Genomic DNA, 17,764 nt, shown 5'->3' with positions numbered 1-17,764 from the left:
TACAATGCATAGTGAGGCTTACTTCTGAGGAAACAGATTTAGGATTGTGCTTTTAGTTCATGAATGCAAAGTCTGGACCTGAAAGGCAGTTCAGAAGTCAAATAGGCAAATTGCTTGCATCTAGTGGCACCTGTCACAGATAACAGCACTCTATATCCGGAAACTGCAGCTAGTGCAAAATGCGGCAGCTAGGGTTTTATCTGGAGCTGCCCGGTGGGAGCACATTACACCCATTTTGAATGAGCTGCATTGGCTACCAGTTTATTTCTGGGTCCAATTCAAGGTGCTGGTTTTGACCTTTAAAGCCGTTAATGGTTTGGGCGTGGGATACCTGAGGGACCGCCTGCTCTCAAGGGTTGCTACCCTCTTGATGAGGTCATCTGAGGGGGCTCTGCTCCGGGTGCCGACAATGAGGTAGACGCTGTTGTCGTGCACGTGGGACAGGGCCTTCTCTGTTGCTGCCCCCAGACTCTGGAATGCTCTCCCGGTGGCTATTCGCTCCTCTGTCTCCATCACAGCTTTTAGAAAGAGTGTAAAATCTTGGCTTTTTGCCCAGGCTTTTATTTGATTGTTTCTGCTGCTGCTCTTTGTACTCTGTATTGCTTTTATGCTTTTGATTTAAAAATTTAATCAGATTTGTTTTATATTTTTAGCATAATATTTTAATTGTCTTTTTTACAATCTTGTTTTTAAATTTTGCTGTAAAGCGCCTTGGGATTGTTTTAATGAAAGGCGGTGAATGAATGAATGAATGAATAAAAGCAAAGAATGCTAGTCTGTACACCCCTTCGCTCTTTGCTAAATTCTTTGTTGGACTCTGAAAGGTACTTCGGAAATGACTATAGCTGGTATTCTCAGCCTTTTCAGCCTTGAGAAGGTAATGAAAACTGGCCTGTAGTTTGCCTCTGCTCTACCTCCCACTGAGCCATTTATAACTGATGATCCTTCTTGGGTAGGACATTTTACAAGCTGAGGCTATATGTTGTGCAAACACATAATATTAGACATGCAGCCCAACATTGGACTGGATATTTTGGAACTACATGTGAAATTTGGCTTTTTTAAAACATCCCTTCCTGCCAAAGGAACACTGCCCTTAATGGAGGACTTCAGCCAATTAGGTCTTCTGTTTTTCCTTCAGCACAGCCATTGGGAACCATCAACCTCCACTGTCTTTGCCCCTCAGCTCTGGATTGCTCTACCTCACAAGCATCCTATGTCTCCAGTGTTCCTGCAGGATACACATTTCCTGACCCAATGACTTGGGTGTGGTTTTACCTCAGAACATTCTATGGCATAGCATTTTCTGAGCAAGAAAGTTCGGACAGAAACAAATATCCAGCCACTCTCTGCCCACTGTTTGCTTAACCATGAAGACAAATTACTGACTGATATCCTCCCTGTTGGAGTGAACAACTTAGGAACATAGGAAGCTGCCATATACTGAGTCAGACCATAGGTCCATCTAGCTCAGTAACACAGACTGGCAGAGGCTTCTCTGAGGTTGCAGGCAGGAATCTCTCTCAGTCCTATCTTGGAGATGCCAGGGAGAAAACTTGGAACCTTCTGCTCTTCCCAGAGTGGCTCCATCCCCTGGTGGGGGTGATATCTTACAGTGCTCAGATGTGGTCTCCCATTCAATTGCAACCAGGGCAGACCCTGCTTAGCTAAAGGGACAAGTCATGCTTGTTACCACAAGACCAGCTCTCCTCCCTAACTTTACAACCCAATCAGCTTAATCTTGTAAGCCTCCTCAAGCACAGGTGAAATCAAGGCTATGCATATTTAATATAAAAAATATAAGGGGAATTCAGGTTTTTGTAATCGTTGCAACCACCCTCTGATGAAATTTAGGCTAGAAGACCATGACTGGCCCAAGATCACCCAGTGAGATTCATGGCTGAGTGGGGATTTAATTCATGTCTCTCTGGTCGTTCTTTAACACTCTAACCACTACATTATGCTGACTTTCAGACATTAGCAACCAGGAGTTTAGGTTCTATTATAAGTCCCTGAAGAATGAAACCTGAGCTCAGAAGAAAGGGTAGTGGCAGAACTTGCAAGACCCTAGTAGGCACAGAAAGACAAGCAGAGACTGCAGAGGAGGGAAGAATGCTCTGGAGTATAAAGACTTGGGCAGTTCTTAGTCATCCACAGAGGCAAAGCCAAAATCTGTCCAGGCAAAGTCCCAGATATATTTCTTGTAAACTGCCCAGAGGTGTGAGTTTGGGGCAATATACGCATATACTAAATAAAGAAATACATAAAAGCTGAAAGCTTTTATAGAAAAGCTAGACAAGAGGGAACCAAAGTGCTACCTGGGTGGGTGGAATTATGCTAGTTCCTGGGAGGATAAGGGCCACCCTTAAACACATCATTAAAGGATGTGCTTAATCCTGGTAGCTCCTTATTTAGGAAAAAGCAGCTACTGAAGTGGGGGAGCCATATTGGGCCTGTAGTGAAGGGAAGGTCTTTAACTTTTCCCTCACATTTATTTTTAGGCGTTGTATTTTAGGCATTGAGCCAGCGTGGTGGTGTGGTTAGAGTGCTGGACTAGGACCGAGGAGACCAGAGTTCAAATCCCCATTCAGCCAGGACCAGGGAGACATGAATTAAATCCCCACTCAGCCATGAATCTCACTGGGTGATCTTGGGCCAGCTGGGTGACTCTGGGCCAGTCACTTCTCTCTCAGCCTAACCTACTTCACAGGGTTGTTGTGAGGAGAAACCTAAGTATGTAGTACACTGCTCTGGGCTCTTTGGAGGAAGAGCGGGATATAAAATGTAAAAAAAAATAAAAAATAAAATAAAAATTTTCCTGTTGAAAATTATGACATCCCCACCCCACCCCCAGGGTGCTATATTGCCACCAAAGTAGTGGTTTGTAATTAACAGTGCAAGAGTAAAGGGCTTACCCACAGCCTGGGGCCAAATAGTTGTTGCTTTTTCTTAAATTAGAGGATTTTCCAGGTGTAAACGTGTTTGTCAGTGACAGTGTATAAAGGAATTAGTAGTTTGGCCCAAAAGGTACTGCTTTTCAGCTTGCTCTCTGGAACCAGATTTGGCTCACACAAGATGCAGTAGAACAAAGTTCAGAAGGCCCTGGATCTAGTCCCAGCAGCTCCCCACAATGAATTATTTCCTAGTGAAAGGCAATTATGTAGAAAATATGGCATGGAAAACAAATGCCTAAGAATAAGTTCTAGAGAGTACGATTTTCAAATAACATCAAATTTGAGCATTACAAAAAGTTGACATTTCAAAGAAAATGTCTTTTTTCTGTACTTCTCAGTTTTAAAAAGTCAAGAAATGAAAGTAGTCCAGAAACCCAAAGAAGTAAAACGAGTGCACCATGGGAAGAAAACTGCCCACAAAGGTAAGCAGTGGTGGTGGTACCATGCCACATAGATACACTAATATACATTGGCTCTGTAAATAATATTCATTTTAATGGCTACAGATTTTGCTGCTTCTGACATGCTAACATAGTTCTGAATTCTATCAATCACATGTTCATTCACAACTGGATAGAAATTGAAAGATAGGGTAGGTGGAAGAAGATGTTTTTGCAGAAGAGGGCTGCTGGTGGTTAAAACAATCCTCCTCAGTGGATGCTTAGACATCATCATTTACCATGGTGATTCTCTTTATATAGCAGGGGGGAAATAACTGGCCCTATCCACCCCCAGCACAGTATTTCCAGTGACTGTTGCTGGTGTCTATCTTATGTTTCTTTTTAGAATGTGAGCCCTTTGGGGACAGGCTTCCTTCTGACTTTTGTTATTTCTCTGTGTAAACTGCCCTGAGCCATTTTTGGAAGGGCAGTATAGAAATCAAATTTAATAATAATAATAATAATAATAATAATAATAATAATAAAAATGAGTGCTGATATGTAGAAGGCTGGATTGGGGTTACCACTTCAGCCAGTGCATACCTGCAAGCAGTTGCTAGCGACTCTTCCTGGCTTGAGGTGCCTGGCAACCCTTCTATTTCTCATTGCCCTTCTTTCCTCCAACCCAAGTCACTGGAAAAATGGAGGGAAGAAAGCACCGGGTATTGAGTCCTGGGGGAGGAGGAGGAAGAGGAGGAAAGAAATTGGAATAGGAGCAGACAGCCAGAATATCTGTTGCATGCATGTGTGCGTGGGAGTGGGGAAGACTTCTCTTCCTCTGGCCCAACCCCTCCATCAGCTTCATGTGTGTATGTGGGTGAAGAGGCTGATCAGGGATCCCTCCCTCTTTCCCCGTCATGTGCACTATGTTCGCATGTGTGCAAGCATATTGTTTAGAGTGGGTAGCAGGAATGGTGCAGGTCCGTCCTGCCCCTTCTCATCATTGTGAGTTATCTTATTTTCCCACTTGTTTGTTCACAACAATGGACTGAGAAATGCTTGCTGGCCCACCATTAGTCATTATAGCACAATTTGTTAAAAAAAATAGATGTGGTGAGAATGCAGTATAGTATATGCAAATTTTAAGACTGCAATCCTGTGTACGGCTGTGCTGCTATTGACCTTAGTGGGGGACAGGAACTCCTTTTCCTTAATATTATAAGGAAAAATTGCTGTTGAAATCCCACAATACAAAAATGTGTGTGTTTTTTAATAAACCTCATGATTTCTTACAGTAATTGCATTAGTTGAAATGTCTTTAGTGTTCTGTAAGCATTCTCTGAAGGTTTCTGTGCAATTGTTTTTGTTTGAAGAATTCAGTGCAGTATTATTCCTGAAAAGCAATAACATCTTCAGTCTCAGCATGACCAAATTTTATCTGTGTACCTTTCAAATAACATGGTGTAGAAAATCATAGTATTTTCCACTACTGCCAGCAAAGTAATGGTACAAAAAAAGAAAAGAAGATATGTACATTGTATTTGTTATAAATGCTGGAGGGTTAATGTTTATGCTTAACTCTTGCTTACTCTTAACACTTCTTTGACCCTAGTGGGCTTTATAATTCTCCCAATGACCGCAACAGATCACCAAAGTTTCCTTATTCACGACGACGACATCCTTCAGGTGGGAGTGAAAATGAACCTGGGCAGCCCCATAGGAGAAGGTGAGAGCTTGGATGTTAACGGAAGTATTTTAAAAATTTTCAGTGGATGCATCTGAAGAAAGAATATTAGGTAACCAAGACAAGGTAGCATTCAGCATAGTGAGACTTAAAAAAATAATATATATATAATTGGTTACTGTTTTATGGCAAGACTTTTCTCCAGTTTCTCTTTTAAATGTATAATTCAGACATGTTAAATTATTTCTCATTGTTAATCCATCTCCTTTTTAGGTCACGATCTCGTTGCAATACTAGTAGTGGTAGTGAATCAGAAAATTCCAACCGAGAACATCGGAAGAAAAGACATAGGTGAGTATGTAAATTTTGCAAGAATATGAAACAAAGCATATAATTTGCATTGCTTACAACAAAATGGATTTAAGTAGAAAATGGCTTGTGTGGAACTATATTTGCTTAGCTGTTTAATTTGCATAGAACTTTTTTTTTAAAAAAAGTGTTGCTAAAAGCTGAATGTCTCCTTCTTGCCCTGCCACCCCTACTCTTTCCTTCCCAGGAAGCAGTTATTTCTGTGCCAAAAAATACTTATTCTTCTTGACAAAAAATGGTCTATAACACTACAACCAGCCTAATGTAGACATCCTATACAAACATGGAGGGACAGCATCTGGAATAATTAGACACACAATAGAGGAAAACTTCATACTTGTGGTCACAGAAAATATTTTGCACATCATTCTTAGGGTAACCAATTGAGAGGCTAAACATGCATTTATGCAATGGAATGAGAGCCATCCAGGGGGGGAAATGAATTTGAAAGCTCCTTGACTTAAAAGAGCACATTTTGGCCTGCTAATCCTGGCTGTGTGTTTCACACCAATCGTGAAAGGCTGCGGGAACTGTGGGAAGCATGTCTGGAGAGTTCCTGCTTCCATGCAACTATGAGTCAGAGACAACTTGAGACCAGGTTACTTAAAATTCCATGACAAAGCAACTCAACAGGAGAGAAGAGTGAATGACAAACTGGAGATAGCTGGACCTTGTTTGTGCAGCAGTGATACATTCCCAAGTCTGATCAAACAGCTGATGAGCAGTCTTTCTGGAGGATCTTTCCTTTCTGGCAATGCACATCAAAGCAGAACAAGTATGGTTTTAAAGTATGTTTGGTTGTACTGTGATGTAGAAGCATCTTACTGCTGATAGGAGGTGTTAACTCTGGGAAGCAAGCTGGAGAGCTACCACAAAGACAAGTAGGCCTGCATATTGTGCAGCCATGGAACAAAACTTGGAGATGAGTGGTGAGGACAACTTTTTTACCAGTGTACAGCAGGCAGAGGCTCTCCTAAGGAAGACGTTAACCTGTGAGGCTCTATAACAAGGCAGACATAGCCCCAGAGATGGAACCTCTGTTGTCTGTGTTGGCTTTGATGACAAAGAAAACCTTGGTAATCTATGTAATCATGTAGGGCAAGGCCATACTACTTTTGTCAGCCATGCACTCATATGCATTATGTGGTGGTGGAAGGGGGAGCAGAGGAAGCCACTCATATTTTTGCATTGCAGTGAGACGAAGAATGTGTTGACAGTCTAGATTGTCTGATGAGAATGTACAGCTACCAACAAAAGAACAACAGTTGGCCATTGGCACTGTGTTTCAACATGATGTATGTTGCTGCTATTGTCAGTTGTCCAACCATCCAGACTGGGAACAGCAGTCTGCATGGATGAAATGGTGCTTATTCCTGGTCATTCTTGGGGAACAACTTATAGATACCAACATAAGATGAAGCATATCAACCAGAAGAGAAAAACAGCATGGACTGTTCAGGGCTATCACCTTCCAAGTGCTGCAAAATGTAGCACATTGAGTTGTGCACAGCACAGGTCAATAGGCTTGGCAGAGGCATCACTTCACATCCTTAAAGTGAAATATGCAATTATTGTTGGGGGACATGTAATGTAACCAATGGGACTAGTCTGGAGTAATGACTCATACTTTGGAATAGGATTTCATGATACAGGATGAGGATTAAAAAGTCTTCATAAAGTGAAGTTGTGCTGTGATGAATTTTTATCATCAGGTAGTGATGAAAATTCAACATATTAATTCTTCAAAAGTTCATGTTTAGTGTGTTAATCTTTCCACAGATTACGGCAGGACAATGAAATGATTGATTCTGCTCCTCAGTGGGAAGCAGTGTTGAGGCGACAAAAAGAGAAAAACCAATCTGATCCCAATCATCGGCGGTCCAGGCACAGATCTCGATCGTATGTTAATCCTGATCCTTTTAATAAGACATCTAATGCTATAAATTCTAACAACAATCTTCTAGTTGTTCTCCAGTACTCAGTTAAGCAGATCTGAAAATAACGTATCTTCTTATCTGTGCTCTAATCAAGATTGTTGTCAGGCGTGGAGCGAGGCTGGTGGTGGCCCATGTCCGGCTGCTACCGCAGCCCCCTGGCCCTGCTCCCCACATCTGACGTCAGGCACGGGGGCATGGTCTCCCTCCCAAATGGGGCTGCGCAGCCCTGTTTGGAAGGGAGATTGACCCTGTTGCGTTGGCAGCAAGGCTAGGAGCAGCTCTCCCTGCCTTTAAAGGCAGGGAGAGTCTCTCCAGCCCACTCTGCCAATGTAGTGCGAGTCAATTTCATTCCCAAAAGGGCTGTGCAGCCCTGTTTGGGAGTGAAATAATGCCCCCTGCATCTGATGCCAGACATGGGGCGAGGGGCAAGTTGGGGCCGTGAGATGCGGCCCCTAGTTGGCGGCGGCCCGGGTTCTTTGGACCTGTTCGCCCAATGGTGGCTCCGCCCCAGGTGGTGTGTTATAGAAATCCATGTGTTCGTACAGGTACGTTTGTTTTCAAATTCACTCAAGCAGCTCCTATCAAACTGCAAGTGGTGATTTCAAAATCTTGGAGGGAGGATCCTGTAGCGAAAATGAAATAAAAAGCAGCCAGATATACACCTACAGCCTCTAGCACATGCAGTTAGACCTTGATGGGTTGGGCCCAGTGCCACTTACAGCAGCTAAATTTCCAGTCCAAATAAATAAGTTGTAAAACGTGTGCTACTTAAGCTGAACAACATTCTTTTGCTATCCTGGGCGAGCAACCAGATGTTTACTGCTGTTTTGTTTGTTGTATTCCTTACTTAAGTCCTATAGATGACTTACTTAAGTCCTGCCAGTGTAATCTTTCAAACATTGGCCTAGATTCTCATAAACTACTACTAAATTTACAAGTTCAAATTACTAGTTTTAAGCAGTATTCTCTTCTTGTATTTTTAACCGTTGCTATGCATGCCCCTGCATACATTTAGCACCCACAGAGCAGCAAGACTACCCAGTCCAAAATAACTTAATGAATTAAGTAAAATATTCACTGGACAACATTACAGTACTACTTAGTCATGGCAAAGCACCACTGAAATCTATGAAATAAGATAACCATGACTAACTTGTGTCCCATTAATTTCAATGGGATTTAGTCATGGGTACTTAGTCTGGGTGCTACACAATGTTCTTTTTAAGTAGAGCGCGTTCCTGTGTATTTTTCATATTGGTTTCATGCTTGCCATATTGGAGATCCCTGAGAATCTTTGTCTTTGAGAATTTTAAAGATTTGTGGTAGCAAAATGAAATAAAACTAGGATAGGAATAGAGTGATTGAAAAAAGTAGGAGAGAGTGATCGACGGTTTCAGGGTCATGGGTGAAAAGACAGAATGCTAATGCAAGATACTATCTGAAATCTGTCTTGTCATTTAGCAAAAACAGGCCTTTAGGCTTTTTGAGGCCTAGCTCAAGATCTTACTTTGCTTAACCAGCACCCTTCCATCACCCTTGTTACCTCAAAAATATTATTCCTCTTAATCAGTGCATAACAATATGGGTGTGTGGTTCAGAAAGACCTCTGGATGCCTCTAAGTGTAAATGCATTTCCAGAATAGATTTATTATCCCTCCTGTGTCTTATAATTTCTGTGCATGGCTGTTTGTAGGGTTTTTTAAGGGATTAGATCTCACCACATCACTTTTTGTAAATTTGCTACTAAGCGGTTTTTGCTACTGATGAAATAGTTCCGTAGGAAGAGTTGGAAAATCAGACTAACAACTTGTTAGAAGAATGTGTGATTGGTATTTGGATCTTGAAGATAATGCATATATGGATACATCCACTGAACTCAAAAGGGCAGCGCACGCACACAGAAATTAGATTATAGAATTCACTTTCAGCGAATGAAACTCATAGAACAGAATATGGCTGTCAGCTATATTTATTTAAATATAAAGAGAGTATGTAAGCTGGAGAGGGTGATGCCACATATTAAATGACTTCATTGATTCAAATAGTTGAAATTAACAGGCTTAATCAATGGTGGTAAAAACCTGCATATTTTGAGTGAAAGCACTCTTCCTTAGGGGAAATTGCGGGGGGGGGGAGTATTACCATCTCCTACAGTAAATTAGTGTGTATTTTTCTTTATTGTTAAATATAAGCAACATAGCACAAGTTGTTGCCAGCAAACACACACATTTGCAATAAATTCTGTTCTCCCAGGAGCAAATCTTCACACCTAGTCATTGCAATTGCTATTAAAATTCCATGGTCAAGTTTTTTTAAGAATTATTTTTTATTTTAACCACATTAAAATGTTATTAGACAAACATGTTGAAAAATAAGCAGTTTGTTCTTAATTTAAAGCTAGGCTGCAAAGAAGCAGAAAGGATATACACTGTAAATGTTAATTTTAAATGTAAATATATAATTTCAATTTGGTTCAGGAAATGATACTTAGATGAGATTGTAGAGGCTCCCTCTTGTGGACAACGTGAACACTAAAAATTAGCTTTTAATTAGCAAGATAACTGACTGGTTTTTCTTTCCCTTTACATTTACTGTAGTAACAGCACAGAAAACTTGCCCTGCTACAATGAATAAAAAGAAAAGACTGTGTAGAAGTCATCTTTAAGACTTTATGGCCCAAGTCCTAAACACCCTTACTCTAAACTAATCTAAAGTCTATGGAATTAGCCATAGTAAAGTGATGGTGATATACTCACCTACATAGACAAATACCTGTTGGCCTTGCTCCAGAGAACCATGTGGTCAGCACAAGGGTGCCCACCCACTGCTCCCTTTACAGCCCCCCAGATTAATTGGGGCTGGAGAGCAGCAGCTTCTCTCATCGTCTCACTCATCCGGCGGACAGTGCAGTACAGAAAGCAGGGAAAGGGGTGCCCAGATTCAGTACAGAAGTTCCCTCTGCTCATGCACCCCCAATTAAAAAATTGGTGATCGGTGAGGCTTCCTAAGAGTTGTGCTGGGTTTGCAAGCTAGGTGCTGTGTTTGTCTCCTTAAGAGTTGCCTGTTTGCTATAGTAAATCTATGTACAGAAGTCAGTTTCTAGGTGTTAGACATTTGCTGTGGAGCATCAAGCTGTCTAACATGAAAATTATCTTTTACAGGTTAAGTTACCTTGCTACACAGATGCATTAGCTTGGGTTCATACAACAGTGAGCAGGAGGAGGCAATGACTTACTGCTGTGAACTCTTGTGCAAGTGCTAGTGCAAAATATCTCACGGTGCAGAGCCACAGTTATTGGGGGGCTGCATTACAGTATGTGAAACATAGTGAATTTGGAACATACAAGCTGGGACCCTGACTAAGGAAGCGCTAGTGCAGTGAGGCTCAGAATAACAGCACGTTCAGACTAACAAGCACTGGCGCTCACATGGGGGGTGGGGAGGCTGATTTTTTCCAGAGACTCTTCTGGAAGCCCTCTGTGCCACCTGAAAATATGTCCCTGCAAGCTGCACAACCCTCAGGGACATATTTTTGGGTGGCACAGAGGACTTCCTTGGGAGGGAGAGGTTCTCAAAATTCTACATACACACACACAAACACACACAGAGACACACACACACTTACCCCTGGACTTTGGGGCCGAAGTCCAGGGCCTCCACAGCCCCTCAGGGCCCTCAAATCTTTATTCTGTCCTGGGTTCTGTGGTTGCCCAGCCAAATGTGATGATGCTTAATTTGTAGGGGAGGAGGGCCTCCAAAGGCCTCTAGGTCCAGGCTCCAAAATGACCTAGGTGCACCTTTGCACATGTGTATGCCTGCACGCACGTGCACACACCCTGTGCAAGTGCTGCTGTTCTGATCCTTTCACTGCATTGCCGCTTCCTTAGGATGCCAGCCACAGACAGCAGTGTGTAAATTTGAGTGGCCATTAAAAGATCTTCAAAAGAGCTTGTGCATATGCTTGCACTAACAGAGGAACTACCCTGGATCTGGGTCACTTTTTTTTTGCACAACACTCTTCCACTAAGTCATAAAAAGCCCTTCTGTGAGAGGAACAGACTTTCCACTTGCAGAAGGGCATCTTTGGATCCAAGCCCTTGGAAAGAAATCACCACTGTCTTCCTACAATGTGCACATTTTAGATTTAGTTCAAAAGAGTCGGGATTACTTTACTCATGTATGACTTCACTGGCCACCAAAGCTTAGTTGGCTTAATAAAAGGGTATTTATGTATTTGGAGGTGGTTTTGTGTGTGAGCTGCAGATGAGGCAAAGAAACTCAATAGGAGTTTACTTTTTATGGCAACAATGAACATAAAAAGATCAACATTCTACTGCTGCAAGGTTCATTTCTAAGAGTTCAAGTCAAACATCTGTGTAGCCAAAGGGCTTTTTAGAATTAAAAATAGCCATTAAATTTTTATAGTTAAAGTACAAAATAATTCAATTTGAATTATTAATAAGGGTGGCAGTTGCAGGCATAAAAGTAATGTATACATTAGCATTTGTGGCTGGTTATATTTGTTTAAATGAAATAAGAATACAATAAACAAAAATGGACAAAATCCAAATATACTAGGCATATCCTTTAGAGTGGACCTATACAATTTATGACTGACTCACCCCACTGGATATTGCCTATCAGCTATGTGTTTTGACTTGTAAGATACTTGCCTCCCTGTTCTTGAGATCCAGGCAGGCATTAAAAACAGGGTTTAGTGAAGCCCAAACAGGCTACCATAGAAGCCTGGTGGGTATTTGAATTTGTGGCTCACATGTTTTGCAAGGCTGTTCTTAGATTAGAAGGGAAGATATTTAGCAGGCAGTCTGATCTCAAATGGGTTAATTTTGCTGCGGTAGCAGCACAGAGGTTTGCACAGAGCGTAGCAAGTGGAGCAAGGTCATCCAGCCCTAAAACTGCTCTAACACTTATGAATCTAGAGTGAAAGTTTTGCTACACATCAGGCAATCTGCAGCTAGTCAGGAACATAGGAAGCTGCCATATACTGAGTCAAACCATTGGTCTATCTAGCTCAGTATTGTCTACAACACAGACTGGCAGCAGCTTCTCCAGGCTTGCAGGCAGGAATCCCTCTCAGCCCTAACTTGGAGAAGCCAGGGAGGGAACTTGGAACCTTCTGCTCTTTCCAGAGCAGCTCCATCCCCTGAGGGGAATATCTTCCAGTGCTCACGTGTGGTCTCCCATTCAAATGCAACCAGGGCAGACTCTGCTTAGCTAATGGGACATGTCATGCTTGCTACCACAAGACCAGCTCTCCTCTCCTGAACGTTTTAGATCATGCACAAGGGGCAATCAGTGCCCTGCTCCACCTTAAGCGAGCCTACTGTGCAGTAGAGCTCTTCTGCACAGGGTAAAGGATAACTTTGCACTACAGCTTGCCCCTTTATGATCATGATGACTTTGATCCAGAGTGCAATGAGCGGAAGGAGAAGATGTCTGTGTGCTGTCCAACAAACTCTTGCACAAGTACTAGGGAAGGAAGGACTTCTTCCAGGGCAGACCTACAATGTATTGGAGGTTGGCAGGGCCAGCATTCGCTTAGTGGGTGACTGCCTAGGGCCCTTGGAAGGGCCTATTTCCTGCCCCCAAGATCATCTCTGTCCCCACAGTGTTTGTACGGTGATGATGGAGCAATTTGCTCAGCCAAGAGAATCTCTCTATTTTTGAAAACAGGTTTAAGGAAAAGGAAATCTTTCATATAATGCAGAAAATAGCAAATGAACCCTTCTCTGTAATCTTGTATTTAAAGGATAATGTTTCTCTAATCTTGTCCTTGCTGTCAGCTGTTGATATTCAGTAAAGCCTTTTTCTTTCAAAGCACAAACATGAAATGTCTGCATTTCTGTATATCCCGCTCCGCCCCAAACAACCAATTTTGTTTCTCCCATGCGAATGTCTTGACAGGGTGGGCTGGGGCTTGTTTCACCCCCACTTTGGAAGCACCAGCTGCCTTCTTTATTTGTATGCATCTGTGCATCTAAACACAGGTTTCTGGATTCAGTTTTGCTATAAAGCTACTATTACTAAACATTTATTTCTAATGATGTGAGGAACATGAACTGTGTGGTCTGTGCATCATGTGTATATTTAATGAGCTGCAGTATACATACAACCTTGACAATCAAACAATAGAATGTAGGTATGAATGATGTGAGATGTCTAACAAACCATGAAAAGTCAAAGGGCCTTTTTATCTAGCTTATTTGTTACTTCTTGCTGGTTGCTGGCAATAAAGGGGCCTAATATGAATCCCAATTCCATTTTTCATAAACCACTAATGTAGCCTAATCTACTGGATAGCATGGGACGTGAGCATGCTGAGAACACTGACCTCGGGGCTTTTCCTTGCCATGGTAGCTGAGACATAAGCATTATCAAAGCAATTCACTCAGTCTTCATCCTGGGGAATCATGGATTGCTTTTGCATCCTGGTGCCTGATTATTACAGATTCAGAAGGGGATGTCAGTCCCTCGGGATAAGGGCAGAGTTCACAGCTGCTGCTTTGTGTGAATTGGGACTTAATGAAAGAAGAAAGTAGCTCAGCATTAAAGACTGAAAGATACTATTAAAATCACTCCCCCTGACAATACTAACTAATGCACTAGGCTTCTGCCCTAGGGAGAAAAAAGCACTTGGGGTGGGGCGGAGGAGAAGAATCTGCCAGAAGAAAGCAGTGATACAAAGGTTGGAAGATATGAAACACTAAAATAATCCATAGCCTCAACAGGAAAGGAAAACTGGTCCACATTTCTCTTGTATTGTGGGATTTTTCACTGAAGGTGATATGGAGATAGATGCTTGGCATTCCTTTTATTTTTGTTGGAAGTTTGGTATTCATTTTATTTTACCATTTATATTCTGCAGTTCCTTCAAGGAGCTTAATGTGGTGCACATGGCTATTTGTTTTAATCCTCATAACTACCTTGTAAAATAGATTAGGCTGAGAAATAAGTGACTGTCCCAAAGTCACCCAGTGAGTTTTATGGATGAATGGGGATTTGAACCCAGGTTTTCTTGGTCTTGTTCCAGGGATCCACAAATTTAGGCTTAGTTCACCTGCTAGCCATTATTTATAGTCACCACCAATCCAAGAAGCAGGTCTTCTGTCATTTGCACTGGGGTATGGAGATTGTAAGAAACAGTAGGAGCCCTTTCATATTGCTCAGAAGGGATTCCTGCTGTTTCTTACTTTCTCAAAAATGACAGTGGAAGCCCTCTGGGAAGGGGATCTGTGAGGTGTTGGATGTCCTGCTCTCAGAGGGGTGGGGGCAGTCACTATTGGTGACGCGGGAAGTGGATTTGTAGTTGCCTGTCTTAGTATTGGGTTTCCATCTAGCTAATTAGTAGGGAGAAGAAGGAAGTTCAAGAGTCTCTTATTTGACTGGCCTTCTCATAAAAATATCTTGTCTTTTATGTGTACTTTTACTGAATGCTGGGGGGAAGACAAATTGTGACTCAGCTCGGCACTACTTAATCTAGGGGTTCTCAACCTTGGATCCTACAGCTCCTTGGACTACAACTCATATTATCCTGCCACAGTGTCCTTTGTAGTCCAAGAACATATGAAAACCCAAAGTTTGGAACCCTGGCTTAGGCAAAAGATGCATTCCCATGTTACAAAAAAATAACATGAAATATTACCTCTACAGAAATATTTACAGGTTAAATCACTGTTCTTGTTTGGTACAATTTCAGGATTTTGTGTTTGCCCAGAATTATTCATAGGATTATATATATGACATAGTATCTTTTTGTTGGCATTTATAGGAGAAGTCCAGATGTGCAAGCAAAGGAAGAATTATGGAAACACATTCAGTAAGTAATATTTACTGTAGGGGTGAACTATTATTCTCAAATAATAGATATCTTCTTTTTTTTTAATGCAAGTGCCTCTAACTTCTGTTTTGTCTAATTTTTTCCAGGAAAGAACTTGTGGACCCATCTGGCCTCTCTGAAGAACAATTAAGAGAGATTCCATATACCAAAATAGAGTGAGTTTATTCACTGGAGAATGGGCATTTTCCTATTCCAATACAATTAATCTGCTGCCCATTACTTTGTCCGTTCTCTATATTGTCTGCTTTGTATGAAGATGTTTGTTGGAGAGGGTCGTGCAAGAGTAAAGAAGGCAGCAAGCCTTTAACTTAATTTTCTACATTAAGTTAAAGGGAGGACAGGATGTCTCTATGTCTCAAGGAGACAATTATTAGACCTCTTCTAAAGAAGCCTGTACTGTATTAGATCCCTCAGAGCTGAGCAATTATAGGCCTGTCTCCATCCTCCCATGGTTGGGCAAGGTAATTGAGAGGGTGGTGGCCTCTCAGCTGCATTTGGTCTTGGAGGAAACTGATTATCTAGACCCATTTCAAACTGGCTTTCGGGTGGGCTATGGGGTGGAGACTGCCTTGGTCAGCCTGATGGATGATCTCCATTTGGGAATTGACAGAGGAAGTGTGACTCCGTTGGTCCTTTTGGATCTCTCGGCGGCTTTCGATACTATTCACCACAGTATCCTTCTGGAACGTCTGAGGGTGTTGGGGGTGGAAGGCACTGTTTTACAGTGGTTCTGCTCCTACTCCTACCTCTTGGGTAGATTCCAGATGGTGTCGATTGGAGATTGTTGCTCTTCGAAATGTGAGCTAAAGTATGGTGTCCCTCAAGCCTCCATACACTCTCCAATGCTCTTTAACATCTACATGAAACCACTGGGAGAGATCATCAGGGGATTTGGAGCTGGGTATTACCAGTACGCTGATGACACCCAGATCTACTTCTCCATGTCAATTTCTTCAGGAGCTGGCATACCCTTCCTAAATGTCTGCCTGGAAGCGGTAATGGGCTGGATGAGGGAGAATAAACTGAAGCTGAATCCAGATAAGACGGAGGTACTTATTGTGCGGGGTCAGAACTCTAGAGACGATTTTGATCTACCTGTTCTAGATGGGGTCACACTTCCCCAAAAGGAACAGGTTTGCAGTCTGGGAGTACTTTTGGATCCACACCTCTCCCTGGTTTCTCAGGTTGAGGCGGTGGCCAGGGGTGCTTTCTATCAGCTTCGGCTGATACGCCAGCTGCATCCGTCTCTCGAGATCAGTGACCTCAAAACAGTGGTACATCTGTTGGTGACCTCCAGACTTGACTTTTGTAATGCGCTCTATGTGGGGCTGCCTTTGTACATAGTCCGTAAACTTCACTTGGTTCAGAATGCGGCAGCCAGGTTGGTCTCTGAGTCATCTCGGAGAGACCATATTACTCCTTTGCTGATGGGGTTACACTGGCTGCCAATAGGTTTCTGGGCAAAATACAAAGTGCTAGTTGTAACTTATAAAGCCCTAAACGACTTAGGCCCTGGGTATTTGAGAGCGTCTTGTTTACTATGAGCCCCAACGCCCATTGAGGTCATCTGAGGAGGTCCGTCTCCAGTTACCACCAACTCTACACAATGGCTACATCGTCTCCAGTTACCGCCAACTCTACACAATGGCTACACAGAGATGGGCCTTCTTGGTTGCTGCCCCGAGATTGTGAAATGCACTCCCTACTAAGATACGATCCTCCCCATCTCTGGCAATTTTTAAAAAACATCTAAAAACCCATCTTTTTAACCAAGCTTTCTCAGCCTTTTAAAATTTGTTGGTTTTAATTTTGTGATTGATTTTAAATTGTTGAATTGTTTTAACTTTATATATGTGTGTTAATTGTTTTATGTTAACCGCCCACAGATGAAAGTTTGGGCGGTATATAAATGTGATGAATAAATAAATAAATAAATAATATGGGGCTTAATATACTGTGAAAATCTCTAAAACCTCACAGAAATAATTTGAATTTCTCAAATCCCATTCATTTCAGTCAGGTTTGTCATGTTCCCAGTATAATGTACAGTAATGGACATTGCAGTGGCAGATCACTGTGTTTAATCCTGGATCTGCCTCTTTCATATAGAAATCACAGCTTGGTGTGGGATCTAATGCAAACAGAAAAAGTAGTATATGGACCCTGCATTACTCATGGTGGACCTCTGTGCCATCTCTCTCTCTCTTCACCCCCTCCCCCAGGATAGGTTTTTCTCTCTCCAGCTGAGATCCAATACTAGAAGTGAGCCTTGAGGACAGACTACATCAGTAATCTTCCTTTTTTTTTAAGCGGGGGCCGCTTCAGCAACCAACCTTCAATGTGAGAATCATTTCCCACTGTGCTGACTTCCACACAGTACTGTGCTTTTCTCAGTGTTGGGATGGCCCTTTAAGAGAGATGGAGCCCTCTCAAGAACTCTATGTGGAGAGTTCTAGGAAGTGCTACACATCTCAGCACTCCATAAACACCTTCCAAGATGGTGCAGGAGCTCAAGAGTGTTTAAGAGCTTCTTAAAGAACCTGATGCTGGGCAAAGCGCAGCACTGCATGGTAGTAATGGTT

At 42.2% G+C, this 17,764-nt stretch overlaps 1 protein-coding gene across 7 annotated transcripts in view; it reads left to right on the top strand.

Moving 5' to 3' along the window:
* Window positions 1–17,764, top strand: part of EPB41L4A (erythrocyte membrane protein band 4.1 like 4A) — a 193,655-nt gene that overhangs the window by 166,044 nt on the left and 9,847 nt on the right. For 6 of the 7 annotated variants that reach the window (XM_053294290.1, XM_053294293.1, XM_053294288.1 and 3 more), the window contains 6 exons: window positions 3,293–3,376; window positions 4,947–5,060; window positions 5,292–5,369; window positions 7,167–7,286; window positions 15,114–15,161; window positions 15,269–15,337. In XM_053294290.1, the coding sequence (XP_053150265.1) occupies window positions 3,293–3,376; window positions 4,947–5,060; window positions 5,292–5,369; window positions 7,167–7,286; window positions 15,114–15,161; window positions 15,269–15,337 (513 nt within the window). The remainder of the gene's footprint in view (window positions 1–3,292; window positions 3,377–4,946; window positions 5,061–5,291; window positions 5,370–7,166; window positions 7,287–15,113; window positions 15,162–15,268; window positions 15,338–17,764) is intronic. The other variant, XM_053294289.1, reaches the window with a different exon arrangement.

This window comes from Hemicordylus capensis, chromosome 2, assembly GCF_027244095.1.
Source record: "Hemicordylus capensis ecotype Gifberg chromosome 2, rHemCap1.1.pri, whole genome shotgun sequence".
In the NCBI taxonomy this organism is placed as follows: Eukaryota; Metazoa; Chordata; class Lepidosauria; order Squamata; family Cordylidae; genus Hemicordylus; species Hemicordylus capensis.
This window is presented reverse-complemented; position numbering and strand designations above follow the sequence as displayed.